At 43.0% G+C, this 18,370-nt stretch overlaps 1 protein-coding gene across 2 annotated transcripts; it reads right to left on the reverse strand.

Moving 5' to 3' along the window:
- Positions 1–6,167: 6,167 nt before the first annotated feature.
- Positions 6,168–18,261, reverse strand: LOC306808006 (regucalcin-like). 2 transcript variants are annotated; one of them, XM_079318107.1, is made up of 7 exons: positions 15,500–15,667; positions 12,054–12,222; positions 11,462–11,644; positions 10,092–10,307; positions 8,829–8,960; positions 8,059–8,213; positions 6,168–6,820 (listed from the first exon to the last, which is right to left on the reverse strand). In XM_079318107.1, exons 2-7 carry the CDS (start codon positions 12,217–12,219, stop codon positions 6,770–6,772), a joined length of 903 nt encoding a protein of 300 aa, XP_079174233.1. In that variant the 5' UTR covers positions 12,220–12,222; positions 15,500–15,667; the 3' UTR covers positions 6,168–6,769. The 2 variants fall into 2 exon arrangements, with proteins under 2 accessions (XP_079174233.1, XP_079174234.1); XM_079318108.1 differs by lacking the exon at positions 15,500–15,667 and adding an exon at positions 18,130–18,261 and having other exon boundaries at positions 6,644–6,820.
- Between the last annotated feature and the right edge of the window lie 109 nt (positions 18,262–18,370).

An 18,370-nucleotide genomic window follows, 5' to 3' on the forward strand; every position in this document is an offset into this window, starting at 1 on the left:
TCAGGAATTCATAAGAATTTAAGAGTTATCTTAGATTTAGCTAAGTTAGCTGAAGTTCAGAAAGAATCTCCTCCCTTTAATTGTGCTGATACCTTAGGTGTTGTGTTATCCTTCATTTGCCTGCTGTATAGTGTGGCAAAGACTGTATGAACATTTTTACCTGCTGGGTCACAGACACTTGATATCTCTCTGTTGGTTTCTGATTCTCTGATGGCCAGAGTGCAGGATTATAGTATTTATCAGAGTGACTGCTGGGAAATGACAGGTTTACAGAGACTGTCTTTGCTGCTTGTGTGAGAGGAGTACACCACTACAGTGCAGAGGGACTTAGCACGGGCAGTTTTATGTTACTGAGGTGAGGGTGGCTTTCCTGTCCTCTTGGAGCACTCCTGTTCTTACTGTCAGGTGGAGTAATGCTTGTGAAATTGTTTTCTTTACATGAAACAGGCAATAAGTCCTTCATCACAGTTTATTCTTTTGAATAGGTGCTGGTTAGACAATTAAATCACTTGGAACCAATTTTAATTGTGAGCACAGAGCACGGCTCAATCCGGAGCCATTATTAAAAGGCTCTGAAAGTGCTGGAGGGTGGTCTTATCACATAGTTCATGCTTTGGAAGGCCTGTAGCATATTTGGTTTCTTGCTCTTTTAGTAAAGCTTCCAGAATCTCACCCTAGTTCCTGAGATTAGATTCCTTCAGGTTATTCACTGATAAGTAAGTTTCTCATCTCCATTGCCAGTCCTAAGCACCTTTGTAACCTTCTTATTTATTTATTTATTTATTTATTTATTTATTTATTTAAAATACAATAAAGTTCTTTAGTGCCAAGTGTAGATAGTAGAAGAGCAATATGGCTTTAAAACAGATTTAAACTGAAAGACAGTGGGTTTACACTGGACATTAGGAAGAAATTCTTTACTGTGAGGGTGGTGAGACACTGGAACAGGTTGCCCAGAGAAGCTATGGATACCCCTTCCCTGGAAGTGCTCAAGCCCAGTGGATGGAGCTCTGAGCAGCCTGGTCTAGTTGAAGGTGTCCCTGCCCATAGCAGGAGAGTTGGAACTAGATGGTCTCAAAGATCCCTTCCAACCCAAACCATTCTATGCTTCTATGGTTTGATATGTGACTATCTAGCCAGAGAATCAGCAAGCAGAATTGCCTTATAAAGCCATAAGAAGCTCTACAGTAGTAGGTATTTTTAGTAGTAGCTGGTAAATAAAACAGTTAAACACAGCAAAGGAAGCATAGGAGTGAATAGGCAGAGTATTGGAGCTTGTGGTAGCTTGTCCCTTGGATAGGCACTACACCAAAATGCTTTTCTGTATAAGGAGCAAATTTATTCTTCTGCTCTTCTGTTATACTCAGAACCCCACATATTTTACAAGTAAAAAGCTTAAAAAACATAGTTATTCTATAAGCAGGAAATCAAACCAAGACCAGCTGTGTTAGGAATGGACAGTCTTGCCCCATCTTCTGTCCTGTCATAACAGCCCCAAAACTCCTCCACATCTCTAGTGCACCCAGTGAAGAAGAAGCAGCATTACTGTTGCTATCCTAACAAACACATCTGCTCAGGCACCAGCCAGATCCTTCACTTTCTCTCCCATGGGCCATTAGCCTGGACCTCCTTTCCTCCTGGTATTTAGGACAAAGGTGGTCTTTGGAATTCCTCTTTGTCCTCCAGTTTGCACTGAGGTGGTTCAACAGATGCAAAACTTAGCAGAGGTGGCAGGTAGTACTCTTTTCTTTTTAAAAAAGACATAAAATGTCCACGAAAGTCTTATTGTTCCCCAAATTGTTTCTTATATCACAGACAACACAAACATTCAGCACACAGACAGTACACACAGTACAGAATGAATATTTTAGCACTCTTTGGGATGGTTACCCTCAGGCAATGTATCACTGGAAAATCTTGTTGTCTGGCTAGTATTGAAAATTATATAAATAAATATTTTCTTCAATCCTTTCCAACTCTGTTGATCTCAGAGTTCTTTCTCTAAGGCACAAAATAAAGGTTTGAACTTACACCCTCCAGCACTACTTGAATCTTCTACTGCTTGAATCACTGACCTGATCTGGTCTTGTAGCCTAAGAAAAATGAAATTTTGCATAAGCAGAAACAATTATAGGAGATCTTTGACATACCAAGTTGATTGTAGAAGAGATGGTCAAAAATATGTGATAAACATGGTTTGTATATAACCCAGAGATGTAAAAATAAAGGAGCTGCCCCACATGCAAAGAATTCTGCCTTTGTGATTTGGGGATTTGGTTGTGTCTAATAATCAAGCATCTACATGTTGGACCAGTGGTCCTCAAGTAAATGAGTCAGCAATAAAAGGAAAAAGGTGTTTTGAAGATGTCCAAAAAAGCCCAATTTACCAAAAGAAAGCACTTAGTTATTGACATTACAAAGTTTAAACATACATTTTAGTTGGAGAAGATTTCCTAATGGAGGCCTTCAAAAGCATCTAACATTTCTGCAACATCTAGGAAGGGAATTTAGTTCTTTATTATTAAAAATTTATGTATTTATTTATGTATATAGAGAGTTATTGGGAGAATAACTCAGGATGAAGATACAAGTGCTGGAGCTGTATAAATAGGTCTCCATGCACTATCCTTCCTTTCTAAAAGCAGAATTAGGGAAAGGTTTTTAGGAGAAAACAAAACCAGCAAGTTAACACCATTGCAGAACAAAATAATTTTCCATTATTCAATTTCTAAGCTTTCTTGATAGAAAGATCATAGATATATTGGTAAGAAAGCAAAAACTGCAAGTGAAATAAATATCTTTCCAATGTTAAAGACTAAAATTGAAATCCTTAATAAAGATTTTACATCTTCTTATTTACATATTCTTTATCTGAGGGCTTACATAGCTTCTCATCTCCATGTAAGAAAGAGAGAACCCTAAATTTTTCCTAATAATTTCCCAAAGATTTTTGTTAATGTTTGTGTAGTTTTGTGCTGATGTTATAATACAAAACAGAAAGACAACTATTTCATCAGACCAGTGTACACCAGCAAAGGAAGAGCTGGAAAAATACCACTGAGCCTTGAGGCAGTTTCTGTAGTGGAAAATAAATGCTTGGCCTGAACACAACTATACAGATTTAATGCCAAAAAATGAAGTAACTCCTCTCTTTAAAGCCCCGGAGAGTCATTGGAAAGCTTCCCCAAATTTCAGATTACACTGTAATATAATTTATTTTTCACTGATTCTGTAGTGGGTAAATTGCTGAACTGACATTGAGGAAATGGATTTGGTTTTCTGCTCCTGACCCAGATTATCTGCAAGACCCTGGATCAGTCACAGTGCAGTGACATAGGGCAGCCCTGCCAAGAAGGACTTGAGGCTGCTGGTGGATGAGAGGCTGGACATGAGCTGGCAATGAGTTCTCACAGCCCAGAAAGCCAACTGTGTTCTGGACTGCATCAAAGGCTGGCTATCAGAGTCTGTATAAATCAAAAGCTTTGAAGTCCAAATTCTGCACTTATTTCTATTCCACCTGTTTGCTGCACTTCAAAAACAAAGTTAACCAATGCCTGGTTACTAAGAGGGAGCTCAGACCAACTTCTGCTGCAATCAGGTAGAGAATTTTACAAAAGCACTCAGTCACCAGCACATTTTTATGTGCTTCACAAGGTGAGCAACTAACCATGGAATGGCTACTTTAGAATACTATTAGTTTAATATCATCCAGTGTGGTGTAGGTTAAATATGGATAAAACATAACAAATACTTGTAAAAGGCAGGATGTACAGAACAGTCTCGTAAAACAGAAGTCAGCTCCTATCAGTCTGTGTCATATTGTTGACTAGCTGGTTTATTTTCTGTATGTTTGTCAATACATGGGGGTCACCCACAAAAATCAAGTACTCAGCCATCCCTAACTACCTCAGAGTGTATTCTCAGCATGGACTATGGATGCCATACTGCTCCCTATATGCACAAAAGGAATGAACCCAGTCCTGTACCCTCTTCCTTCATCCTTTGCCTCAATGCAAGGAGCCCTTTCCTCACTTTGATGAACTGAGGATGGAGAACAGCCCCAACATGGTTTTCAATTACCAATTTCATTTTAGAAAGCAAAATCACAAAACAACAACTTCTGAAATCTGGAGATAAGCAAAATATTGGGCCTTTGGGTAACAGAGAAAAACTCATCTTCAAGCCTTTCTTGATTTGAGAAGCTGTGCTACAAAGACAGAGTTCCCAAAGCACTCAGACCTTGGAATCTGAGAGCAGCACACACCAAGTCTCCCTTTACAAATGGAGGAAGGAGTGGCTGGAGAATAACAAACCAGCAACCCCAGCTTACACACCTGGGAAAGCTCTACAAAAAAAGGTAGCAAGTATTTCTCAAGGGTAAATTGTTTCAAAATTATCTACTTTGCTTTTCTGGCAAAGTAGAAAAGGCATAGTAGGAAGGCAATTTTGCAAATGACTGGGTATTTTTTGTTAAATAAAGTATCCACACTCGTTTCCTATAGTTTTTTTTTTAATTAAAGGTTAGGACACTCCAAACACCCTGCCATCACATTCCTCTCCAGATGGGGTAAACAGGAAATCATGCATAATTGTCCATGTTCCTTATACCAGTTTGGCATTGACATGGTGCCAAAGGTTATTTAGCACCTTTGCTCTTAAGAACCCCCAGCAGTTTAATTACTACTGGAATTATGACTTAGGAAGAAAAACAACAGCCTATTTGTTGAGCAAACATTACAATAAGCTGAATGTTTTATTTCTCAATCAAGTTGTCTATGTGCAGTTTGGTAGACTCACCTCCCTCCCAGGGGCAAAAGGTAGGAGTGATAGGTCAATCTCCTTTATCCTGTTAAACAAATTATAACAGGATAAAAATTTCAGAAAACCTTTACAAACCACTACATTTGGTCAAGTAGCACAGAAGCAAAGTGCTTGCTAATGACCTTAAGTAACCATCTACAAGAAGTGTCTGAAAACAGCCTAAAGTGGGGTTTAGAGTAGGCTTCAGGTAACTGCATTGAAATGATGCACTTTGGAAATCCTGTTGGTGTCCAAGTATCTTCAATAGCACTTAGTGAATAAAGCTCCCTTCCTGGTCCTCTGGATCTCAGATTCCTTTCCAGACTGTGGTCCAGCTCAACTGAGGGGCCAAATACACCACCTAACCTTCCCCTGTCACACCCACCTTTGAAACAGGTAGGACATTTTGCTAGGACATGTGGCTTGATCTACCCCTGTCTGATCACATCTGAGCACCAGATCTCCTACTTGCCAGCAGGACAGAAGGATACCACATAGGAGAGTTGGGTAATATGGGTATTTCTAAAGGAAAAAGCCCAGCTTGGTTCTTTCAAAACAGTTGTGAGGGACCCCTGGCTAGGAGAGGGATGATGGGTTTGGACAAAACAGCTTTTTCTACAGGCAATCTGCATACAGCCCATGGAAACTGTGTTTAATATTTCTGCATGGCTTACCACAGATCCTCTGCTCCTCCATGCATGAGTTTTTGGGGGAGATTATCCTCATGAGGCATTGTGTACTTTCTCCCTACTCATAGTGTCTGGGGGCTTTGAATAGCAGGAGGGAAAAGGTCACATACCTCAGAGGAAGACACTGAAATGTGTGATCTGGTACATGATGGATATTATTGCCTTCTTTGCAACATTATGAAGTGTCAGCATTAAAGATCTGAAAATACATTATGTGCTGGCAGCAAAAAATAGCAAACTCAATGCAAAGGCAAGATTTCACTGCATATCTACATGTCTGGAGCATTCTGAAGTCCTGAAAGGATCACAGTGGCTCAGTGAGTCCAGGGTAGTGCTGGGTCATTATTTAAACAGCCTCTGAAAATACACCTTGATGTTGTGCTTTATGGACGAGAAGGGAGAGGAGGATCTAAAGGGAAAAAGGCAGAAAATACTTGAAACAGGAGTGGATCAGCACCAGAAGAAAGAGAATAAGATGCTGTACACATTAAGATGTGTGAAGCAAAGGGAAATTCATGTGTATTGGTGCAAATATCACTCCTGAAAGGACAACTTGTTTGGTATCCCAGGCTGTCCTGGTGGTTCACAGCCTGTGTGTGCACTGACTGTTTGTGGTCAGTCAGTGTTTCCATGGTCACATCTGAATGCAGAGAAAAAAACATCTGTAAGCGTTTCTTTAAATATAGTTGTGTAGTTTATTTTCAGCAGCCTAAGTCACATCCTAAAGACAGGACAGCCTGGAAAAGGGCTAATGAGGATGTAAAAGTGGAACCTGGATACTACAAATATGTGTGATTAAAAAAAAAAAAACAACAAAAAAAAACCCCAACAAAAAAACCCCAAAACCCTTTAGGGGAATCCTGCAGCACAGGAGCAGTACAGTTCAAGACACCATTCTTAAAATGTTTTTTAAAATCTGCCTTATCATTGTTGGTGCATCACTGTAACATGAGGAGTCAGGTTCAGCTTTGGGAACTGCACAGACTTGAAAATCCAGAGCTGGTCATCAGAAAGTTCAGCGAAACTATGCTTGAGTATTTAAGGTTTATGGAAAGCCACAAAAGCTACCAAGGTGTAACACAGATTAACTTTACCTCTCTAACCTATTGCATCAAGCCACAGGCCCACAGAAGAAGAAATATCTTTAACTCCAAACAAGCACACTCGCAAATGTGGGCTTAGAAATCTTCACACAAATAAATTCTGTAGTTCATTTGACTTCTTCCAGTCAGAGTTACTACAAGATGGAAGCCTTTCTTCTTTGTATATAATGTCCAGGTTCAAGCAGCATAGAAATTCTGTGGGATCCCTTTCACACCCAGGCCTGTTATCTGTTTTAAAAAAATGAAAAATTAAAAGATAAAAGAAAGGAAACAGATAAATCTCCAACTGAGTGTAATGAAAACATTCAAACATTGTAGAACAAATATCATAGCAACAGACTACTACGTGGAGGGTCTCCTGCTTCAAAAGGAGCCCAAAAAGAGTCATTCCTTGGAGCTCTTTCAAACTCTTCAAGATCACTAAGATTATCAAGCACTACTCAATAATTTTGCTAATTTAAATGTTATCTGTGGCCCTTACATGTAGTCCTTATCTTCAAAACAATTAATAGTAATTTTTAACACGCTTTGCCCATGCAAGACAAACGTGAGTTTGGAAAGCACCAATTCCATTGTGGAACTGAAGGACTCAAGAACAAAACCAAAAAAGACATTTATTTAATCCTCCTGTGGGCTTCTAAACTTTGCTGCTTGAATATATTAGTTCTCAGCCATGAGAAATCTGCCCTAAGCACTGCTTTCAACAGGAGGGTCCCAGATCCCAGAATAGATCTCCATCCCTCCTGTAACTTGTCTTCATCAACCAATAAAAGAGTTTGGTTTTGATGTGTTGATGGCAATTGCTGAGTAAGAGCTGCACTTTATTCTTCTGATGTGCTTTTTGCTAATAGGGCAAAAAAAAAAAAAAAAGAAGAGAGAAACAAGTTTCAGATTCAAGAGTCCCGGACAAAATTGTTTTTTAAAAAGCAGCAATCATTTTTAACAGAAAAAAAAAAATTCTAAAACTTTTTGGATTGAGATGCAAAATTTTGCTTTGGTAAATTTAAACATTTAATTTTTAAAGGGGAAGTATGTTCTGTAAGTATTTCCATTTCCTGGCACAATTAAAAACTGAGAAGTAAGAGAATGAAATTTCTAAAAGTGATTAAAATATAGCAAGAGACAAAAGCCATTCTTTGCAGTGTGTTACAGAATACATTATCCATATGGCAGATCCATACCCACTCACTGCCCACAGATCCTGACCAACCAACTTTGGCCAACCCAGATATCAACACTATTGCTTGTGATTTCTCCATATATTCCTTCAAAGTGCATGAGCAGCTCTGCAAAAGCAGCTGAACCTGGCTGGGATGATGAGCAGTGTACCTGGAGCAGCTCATGAGGTGAGTGGGATAAGCAAGGGACGCCTCACTCTCAGAACATGAGGCTTGGCAGGTCTGATGTAGAAAGGGAAAGGGGAAAGGGGAAAGGGGAAGAGGAAAAGGGGAAGGAAATCTGCTCACCTTGAAAATCTCTCCCGCATGAGGTTCCTTGGCTAAGGTGGCCTCGTCCAGCCCATCATATGCAGAAGTCACATACATTTCTGAGTAGTCTTTTCCACCAAAGCAGCAAGAGGTGATCCTTGGTGTAGGCAACCTCACAGTTTGGATTCTTTTTCCTGAGAAAAATGTGCAATTGTTTTCTAATGACCATTTTTTAGGAAGCATGTAATTATGAATGTACTATAAGTACACATGGCACGGATGTGACATTTACTCAGAAGGCACCTCCTCTTCAGACAGAGACCATATCCTAAAGGACAGCTTGTGGCAAAATCAAATTATTTAATCTGTCTCACCTCTAACTAATTTTTGGGGCTCTCCCCGACATCTGTGAGGCTGCATTTGCTTTTCTGAAAATGAAGCAGCACTGTGTGTGAGGTCAGGAAGGGCAGGGACACCTGGCCTGGCATGCATGCTGTTTCTTAAAGTATTTTCCAGCTAAACATTTCAACACTGAGAAAATTTATATGCAGTAATTTGTGGGTTTTTTTGATGGTGGTATTATTAAGAAGAGTGTGCAGCTCATCAGACAATAACAGGAGCAGGGGTACCTGACACTGGGAGGCAGCACAGGGAACTGTGCTCTTTACATGATCACAGCCTGAGCCAGCAATGCTCTTGGCAGCCCATGGGGCAGAAATGAGCAATACATTTCACCTTATCTCACCTCCAGACCATCCCTCCTGCTGCCATTCCCTCACTTTCACATGCACAAACTGGTGGAGCCTCACCTGTCTCTGGGTCAATGCGGATGACTCTGCCACCATCAATACAGGCCACCCAGAGCTTCCCTTCTGTGTCTATGCACATCCCATCAGGCATTTGCTCCTCCTTTTCCAGATGGTACAAAAGCTTGGGGCAGGCTGCAGGAAGAGTTGCAAAGCTGATGTCATGTGGGCTGCTACCCATTCTGTATCAGACCCCAGTCTAACAATTACCCAAGTTTAAACATGGGTGATAAGCAATCTCTCCTAGCTAAAGATCAAAACCTCTCCTTTCTAATGGCCAGCCAAGCAACCAGTTTTGATTAAGCCTGGACACCAGCTCCTCATGGATGCAATGCAGATAAGTTGGTGAGCACATCTGATTCATGGAGCAGGGCCCATGAGCCATGGACCACCTGCTCTGACCCACCCAGCACCTTCTGGTCATTACACTCCCCAAGAATAGAGAGCTGAGAGCATAAAGCCAAGCCTAGGAAGCTGAAACATAGTACTTCTTTATATGTGCAGGGGGAAAAGTTGCATTATATCTTTGTTTGAAATCTTATATCCTAAAATCTGTAGAAAGGGGTGCTCTCAACAAAATGAAATCTGAGTGAGTGTAATTACTTTGGGTGATTACCCATAGTCTGCACTCTTTAAAGTACAAAGGCAGTTCAGCCATTTAAATTCCTGTGGAGTATATCAGGCTGATACAGCATGAAAATATTTCAAAGAGTTTTGAAAATAGGTTAGTTGCTTACACTTAAATTTTCTTCCTTGCAGATATAATAAAAATATTTATAAAATTAATTTAAGTTCAATTTGAAAACATAATAATTTCAGAAATTTGGTTGGGAAACCTCTGTCACAATGACAGCTTGATCCTCCGAATACCTTTCTGTGAAATACATACATGCACATTCCCCACTTGTATTTATGGAGCTAGTACAATCAAAGCAATTCCAGTAGATGGCACTCAAGAATAAATACCATCCTAAAAGCACTTTCTCATTTTGCAATGTAAATGACTTCTTCCCTGCAACTCCTTGGACAGGTCTAAGTACGAGCCATCTCTCCAGATGAAAGTAAGATGAAAGACTGTCAAAAGTTTGTTCACCAAATACACCTGTGAGTAACTAAATTTGAGAAATATCACAGTCAGCCAGCTGACAAGTTGTAACCAGAAGAGATGAGATCTGTCAAATAAATCACTGCATCTCACAGGCCCAGGTCTTGCTGCAGACAGAGCAGTAGCACTACTTGCCACCAAGTTCAAAAGCATGTGTGTACCAATCTTTCCAGTGTGCACATCATAGCTGAAGGCATGGACAGCATATGACAGGCTGTCGATGTGGAAGAAGGTCCTGTGGTCCAGGGACCAATCCAGACCATTGGAGATGTCCAGCTGGTCTAACTGTTTTATTACTGAGTGGTCAGGGAAGAGGGTGTAGAGAGCTCCTTGTCGCCTCGCTCGGACCCCTGGTGCTGTCTCCTCAGCCATTGTACCTGAAATGGAAGGGGGAGCTCTGGTTAGAGAGTAGAAGCTTGCTCCTCATGTTTGATCAAAAACCTCCTCTAAGTGTTACCAAGAAGTCCTAGGGAGAAATCACAGGATTGTGATATTTTTTTTCTTTCCTTCCTAAAAAGAAAATATTTTTAGGAAGAAATTCTTTGCTGTGAGGGTGGTGAGGCACAGGAACAGGTTGCCAAGAGAAGTTGTGGATGCCCCAGGCTTGGAAGTGTTCAAGGCCATGTTGGATGGAGTTTTGAGCAGCCTGTCTCTGCCCACGGCAGGGAGGCTGGAACTAGATGGTCTTAAGGGTCCCTACCAACCCAAACCATTCTGTGATTCTACTATTCTACAATCCTATGGTAAAAGGGACTAAGTCCTTTCAGATTGATGAGAAAGAGCAAAAGGAGCTGATCCTGGCCAATGAAAGGATGTTTCTGCATTGCAATGAGGTTTATGAGACATTAAAGACCCAAAGGACCACCAGGACACACTCACAGTGAAAGTTGAGTTGCTGGCAGGCATCAAATGCTGTTTTTGTTGTTGCTCTTTGTAGGCTACTTTCATTATTTAAATGGGCTGTGACCTTAAAAAACAGGTGTACACCATGTGCCTGACAGCATTGTTCAAACAATTCTTGAACTTTGCCAGGCTTGGTGCCATGACCTCTTCCCTGGGGAGCCTGTTCCAGTGCCTGACCACCCTGTGGGTGAAGACCTTTTACATAATACACAACCTAAACCTCCTTCTTGCCTTCAGGAGGCTGAGGATTTTGCCCCACATCCTTTTTCACAGGCTAAGCAAGAGAATCTGCAAATAAGGGGTGCAAACTGCAGCTCATCTTCTGCTCTAGAAGCTGCATCCTTTTCTACATCTCCAGAAAAAAAAATCCCACCTACATGAGCCCTTCACTGGCTTTTCCATGAAGGCGGTTGTTTGAAAACACCATCTACCAAGTAGGAGAGCCTTCCTGTCAGATGGCCCTTGCCAACAGCATCTGTCCTCATCTAGGTCACAAGATGTGGAGTGCCCTGTTCTCCTCCACTGGGCAGTAACCAAGCAGACAAGACAGGGAATAAAGTGCCTTATATGAGGCATAACTGTAATTAGTTTCCCTTTGCTCCAGGGTAAATTTCTGTGAGGAACTTACCAGCAAAAAACCTCCCCTTTGGATCCACTTTCCCATCATTGAACCTGTTGTTGGGTTTATCCTGCTCCAGCTCGAGGATGGTGGTGACTGCCTGTGTGTCCCAGTCCAGGAAGGCAAACGTGGTCCCCAGGGCGATGACATAGCCCCCGCACTGCCGCAGAGCCACCGAGCCAACACGGGCATCTGGGGGGGAGACAGCAGGGATGAAGGGTGCTCTGAGACCATCTCAGCCCTCACCGAGGCACCTGGGCTTGGCTGGGACATTCCTGGCCAGGAAAGGCTGAGCTGATGCTAAGATCCTTCTCTGGGGTTGCTAGCACATCTCACTGGCTCTGTGTTCCATGGATTTTTGCACCTTCCAGGATGGAACAGCCATTAGGACTGTACCTCTTCCTCTGCAGGTCCCAAATGAAACACAAATTCCCATTAAGGCTTAACAGGGGCAACATGTGCATGGCCTCTCTGCTTGGCTGGCAGGGTGTGTGATCCCATGAAAGTGAGAGACCACCAACCTGCAGGACTCCTGCCAGGAGGGGTAGAAGGGGCAGACAGAGAAGACTCCCAGGATGAAGCAGTGAGCACAGGCTCTTACCCACAGACACGCTCTGCACCTCGTTGGTGACTGGGCTCCAGCGACAAACTTTCTGAGAGTTGATGTCTACATAGACAAGTGCATTCTCCCTTTCTTCCCACACTGGGCACTCTCCCATCCGGTTCTTCTCCTTCACAACAGACTCGATTTTGATGGAGGAAGACATGGTCTGAGGGGAGGTTAATAATGGATGCAATTTAAAGCTCTCATGTGGATTTTTTCATGCCTACATTGTTTAAAAGCAGAGATTGCAAATTGCAAAGCACTCCAAATTCCACATTATAAAGTAATTTGGAAGGTTCTTATGATATTTCCATGGCCTCATGGCTGGAACTGAGCTTGAGGTGCCAAAGCTTCTTCTTACCAAAACTTTCCTAAACCACAGCTGTTGATGAGACACCTGCCTCCAGGCACAGGAGTGCTGGGGCCATGGCTCTAAGCTGGAACCAAGCTGCTGTCTGGGGATCTGTGACTCTAAGGGTCCCCCAGACACAGGGAGGGAGCAGAAGGCAGCAGCACTAATGATTCAGAAATCTTTTTGTGGAAAAACAAGGCTCTGCCCTATTAACACCTGTGCATTGACTTCCTCCATAGGAAGACATTTACACACCCACAGCATCAACTCTACTTCCCCACAGAGGCCACTGCACAACAAATGCCTGTTCCCACATCAAGTCACTGAGAATATGCAAATACTGAGGAAGGTTCCTGCCTTTGAAATTCTACTGCTTTGCTTTCCATCTAAGTATTTCCTCCTCACCAGTCCCCTCACTGCCCCAATTTTATCTTCAACCTCTGCTGCTCACTCTGAATTTTGCCCAATGCCAGGCTGTGGGGTACAATTACCCCAATTGCTGTTTGGGACACTAATTCCATCAGTGAAGTTCCCATTCCATTTGTCTGCTTTTCAGAAGTTGTTCATTCTGTCCTGTCCCTATTGCAGCAGGGAGCTGGCAGGGACATCAGTCAGCCACAGCTGACTGACACCCACACAGGGTGCACAATCCATCAGGTTGGTGTCCAGTGCCCACTGATGTCCTCCCAAGCACAGATCCTGGACCTGCTTTGTCTTTGCTGTGGGGTAGGATATGAGCAATAAGTTCCACCACTCAGCTCTTACAAAAGGAGGAGGCCCACTCACTGCCTCAGCCACCCCTAATGGAGCCGCCTCCACTGCTGCACCCACTGACCTCAGCACATTTTTTCCACAGATTGGGAGATAATTCTTGGGAGGCAGCCAATCCCTGACATAACATCAGTGCTGGGGATTACTGTCTTCAAGTGGGTATTGTTTCCTAGTAGGTAAGATGGTGATAAGGTTTACAGATAATTAATTAGCATTACTGCACTTCCAAATACGTGGGAAAAGACAGTCAATCATTGTGAGTGGAAATGGCAGGGCTGAAGGACATGGGATCTTTCCTGCAATGAGTCATACCACCAAGGTAAGTTTCAAACAACCCATCTATCAAATATATCCTTCTCCCTTCCAAAAAACACTGGCCACAAGAGGCTGGGCAGCAAGGCAAAATAGCATCTAAAGAGACAAAGGCAGGCAAATAGCATCTAAAGCGTAAATGAGGATACACAGCAAGATGCCAAGTTTTAACCTCCAGAAACCTGTCAAACAGTGCTTGAGCTGGAGGAGTGAGTTTCTTGTGGGTTAAAGCTTTGTGTCATGTGGCTGCCATATGTGGGATCCCAGGCTTGGAGACACAATGCTGACTTTATTGTATCATGGTCTGGAAAGCACAGAGCTGCTCTCAGCTCTCTGGGAAAACAAGAGTTTTTGGTGGCAGCCCAGCAGCAGCATGGCTCCTGCAGAGACAGAAATCCTCCAGACCTGCAGCAGGCAGTGTGTATTAGTCTTCTCAGTGGTTCCATTGACCCAATCAAGCCTTATTAAAGCTTTCTTTTTCCACCAGCCTCTGTTTCATTTACATTCCCCTTGTCCAACTTCTGCAGCACCAAAACAGGGGCCTGGCAGATAAGCCATGGTGAAATACTGATTCATAGACCCACCCCACATGCCACATGAGGAGTACACAATCACACTATTGCCAGATGTTTCACAAGGCATAGGCGGGGAGAAACCATCCTGCCTGCACCAGCTGCCTGCTTCCCCCTCCCCTGCTCCCCCAGCAGTGCTGCAGAGACCTGCCCTGTCCCATGCACCCTCAGCACACATCTGCCTTCCCTGACTGCACATTCTGCCACAGCATCATCCCCTCTAACAAAGAACTAACTCCTGTGTGTCACTCCAGCTGTGGAGGTTTCCATACTGGTGAATATTGTGGCTCAAATCATCACCCCTCCCTGTTTTTAAGAAGAGGGCAATTAGAAGGGAAGGTCTGTGTTTTGCTAGCTGAGGTTTCACTAATTTTCACAAGCAGCTGAAAATGGAAGCTTTTAATAGGAAGGACCATCCAACCCTGGAGTGGCAGCACTGACACCAAAAGAATCCCCAAGCTGTGAGGGACTCAGCCCTGGTCCTGTCCAGTTCATGTCCCCCCTCTGCTCAGTGCTCTGCTCATTGGCTGCTATGCCCTGCTGACACCCCATGGAACTATGCAGCAGTAACATTTCACCAAATGCAGCATCTCAGAGAGAAAAACGAGGAAATGATCCCCAAAAAACTGATTCAAAATATCCCAGCATAATCAGTCCCCAGACATCCTTTCACCTGGCACCTTTATCTGTGGCACCTCGCACCCGGCTTGGTACAGCACTGACCCATCAGAGATGAGCATGCAAGAAAAGATGAGGAATTCGGAGTAAAAATCACCAAATACTTCTGTGTTCTCCCAGAGCAAAATCCCTGCAGAAAAAATCATCATGTTCATCCTGCCTACAGCCTCTTTCCAACATTTTGTTGGCTTTGTAGCCTCCTGGCCTCATCCTCAAACCCCCTTATGGAGACTAAGGGATGGACAGGTGTCACCAAAATATTTTCCAAGTTAAACTGTTTAACTGGTAAAAGTTGGCAGAATTTGGAGACCATAAGAAAATTTTCCTGTTAGAAATAAAAAACTAATGTAAAAACATCCTGTCTTCTCTGGAAACTAAACCCTCTCTCTGGTAGTTATTTGAAAATAGCCTTTCTAGACCTCTGTTCTACATTCCTCTCCAAATCACCCAAAAGTTGGTCGTTTCAGCACCCCTAAAAAGATACAGGTGAAATACAAATCAATGACTGGCCTTAAAAATTTTTTTGCTGTTTCCCTCCCTCTCTCCCTCCTGTGCAAACACATAACTTCATTGTTAATGTCAAACTGAATCTTCAAATAAGCAGGCAGACAGCTAAAAGTTTTAATATACAGTTATGCAACCATCTGCATAAACCAAAGAATTTTAAGAACCCTTTTCCCTTCAGTCAAACAGCTGAACATCTTTACCAAGCTGGAGGACACCTCTGCAAAACTCTGCAGCTCATCACATCAACGCACCTGCCGAGGAAAATATTGCGAGACCTGGGTTGGTGACTCTTTTCCAGCACTGGTCCAATGAATCTGGCTGCTGTTTCCAGCGACGGTTAAAAATGTGCACCAGTTGATGTTATCTGCATGGAGCAGGTAACCTTTTACATTTTGTATTCAGTCAGCAGTCACATGAATGATGAGGCAGGGACCAAAGCCTTTCTGAATGGTCTGGTTTGCAGTGCCAGCAGCAGGACATGTGATAGAGAAAAATCCTTGCTCAGTGTTTTTCTCATGTCAGGAGAGTGTGAGAGGGAAACTGAGGCGTTGCACCATTTGGTCGCCCCAAGGGCTAGCCCAGTCTTCCAAAATTTAGGGTGTTGAAAAGGGAAGGTTAATGAAAGATGCAAGGCAGGTTTTTGTACTACTCTGATAAGGAAAAAAAAAATATTGTTTTGATTAAGGCTTATTATCATCTCTTTAAGACTTGGCTCCTACTCCCAGCTGAGCCACAGCCTTCTTGTGTGTGAAGCCACAGGGCTCCTCACCTCGAGGATGCAAAGCCTGATCCCTCTTTGGCAAAGAGCTCCAAGCTGTTGCCTGTAGCACACACAGGGAAGGACTTTTACCAGGGAGTCTCAGCAATTGCCACAGATGCTGCAGGATGGTGACGTCTTGCCTGACTTATTTTCTTCATTCTTTGGCATTTGCCTTCTTTTTTTGTCTGTGAGAGGCAAAGGTGAAAGGTGCCAAGTGCCTTCTCCCAGGCAGCCCTGCTCAGCAGAGGTAGTGATGGCAGGGCCAGCAAGGTGGGGCAGGGCAGGCTTGCCATGGGGACAGAGTCCAAGCTGGGCAGTGAGCCACAGCAACCACCAGAGTTTTGGTGACAGGACCACACTCAGCGAGGGCAGAAGCCACTTGGGGGGTGGCCCCAACCCAGCATGCAGGAACAATGCATTTCTTTTCTCATTAAAGACTTTAATGAACTTTTAAATTTGATGTTCATATGATTCACAGGATGCACATGTTTTCCCTGATAAGCAAGTAGACAAGATAGAAGTATTATCCTACCATAGTCACCATCAATCCACACCCAGAGATTAAAAAATTACAGCCCTAAGACAGAGATAAATTCAAACATTTCTAGGGGAAAAGCCTGTAATATTTCCAAGTCAAGCTCCTTCCGAAATCATTGTATTACAGACAAGGTGATTCTGGGTGCCCTGAGGACCATTCTGATATTTCCTTAGCCTCCAATGGCTCCATCCCATCTCAGCACAAACCCTCAGTCTCTGTTTGCTCTCACAAAAATTATCATGTTACTCTCTGCTTTCTTTTTTATAACCTAGATGATAACTTTGAAGGGTGATTCAAGATTTTTTTTTTTTCCCACAGCATTTTCTGCTGGAAGACACATAGAAAAGGAAAATTTTGGCTTATGATAATTTTCACCAAAAATTAATTTTCAGATGGAAAAAAAATGACTGAAAAATATAAGTTATCTTGTTTTCTGCAAATTATCCCAAAGCATTTCCTCAAATGGATTTTGGAGAAGAAAACCACATTTTCCACACAGCTCTTCACTTCTGGTGACTTGATTAACTTCCCCATAATAGACTGCAGCAAAGTAAAACCAAGTCAGGCAGGGGGGACAAAGTATTCACCATATTGCAACTGAAAACACCAAACGTGCAACTTTCTGGGTGAGCAGCTCAGATGCTGGATCATTGATGGCACAGGAAGGACAGCAGCTGGGAAAATTGTACCAGAATCTCTCTAATCTATTCATGTGGCTGCAAATGCCCTGGGGATGCCCCTGCCACATTTTGCACCATCTTTTATTCCTACCCTGGCCACTTCTAGGCTGCAAACTCAAACACCATATCTCCCACTCTGCCATCTCAACATCCCTTGTGCCTGCCTTTCCAGAAGTTGGTCACTTTAGGAAGAGACACATCTCAAAGCTTTTGTGGCTGCTGTTGATGAGTGGTGCAACTCTGCAGTAGCAGGTGCATGTATTTGCCAGCCAGCCATTCTTTTAATTGTTTCCACAACATAAAGAGCCTGGCCCTGCCATGCACTTTGTTGCTTTCTAATATTGCTGGATAGCAAAGCAGAAGTTTCTAGTGAAGTTGGCCAAAGGCAGCCACGCACCCCTGTACCTCTGGCTGACACACAACCACTTGTCTCCTTCTGATGTGGCTTTCCCTCTCCCACTGCCTTGGTGTCCTCTGATGCAACTCTTACTGTTTATTTTTATAGTCCCTAGTTTTTATCAACATAGAATAGTCAGGAGAGTATCACACCACATAGGGTGGTACTTAAATAATTGTACTTGTCTTCTGTTCTCACAGGCATGTGCTCAGGCAATAGCTCAGAATTTGTTCTTGTGTCTGCAAATATTTAGTAAATCCATCGCTTCCCTTTTTTCCCCACAACTCCCCAAAATATACTTTGTCACTTATTCCCTTTGAGGGTTCATCCCATCATTCATTGCTCTAAGAACCCAGCTTTGCTTCTTATTTGGTTGTCCGGATCTATTAAAATTTTTATGCGCCTCTGCAGGAGAGGAGGGAGAGCCTTCCTTCTAACAGGCATGGCTAGAGTTAACAAAGATACAGCTGTTAAAAACCCCGGGCAGATACAGTATAGCTACTCACCCCAGCGATGTCCAAAAGTGAAGCCCAAGATTATCTTTTCGTGACTTCAACCTTTTGTAGGAAGGGCCTGGTCCCTCCCTTGCACTCGGGATGGGAAGAACTGGAGCTCCCCAGGCAGGCAGTGCCGCCTGCTTTTATTTCAGCAGAGCTATTTTGCCAGCAAAGGATTACAAGAGCTTTCTCCAGCTCGGTTGGGAGCAACTACGCTTCACCTATGACTATAGATTTTGGTCATGAGGGT

The sequence above is a fragment of the Erithacus rubecula genome (genome assembly GCF_903797595.1).
Source record: "Erithacus rubecula genome assembly, chromosome: 1".
Lineage (NCBI taxonomy): Eukaryota > Metazoa > Chordata > Aves > Passeriformes > Muscicapidae > Erithacus > Erithacus rubecula.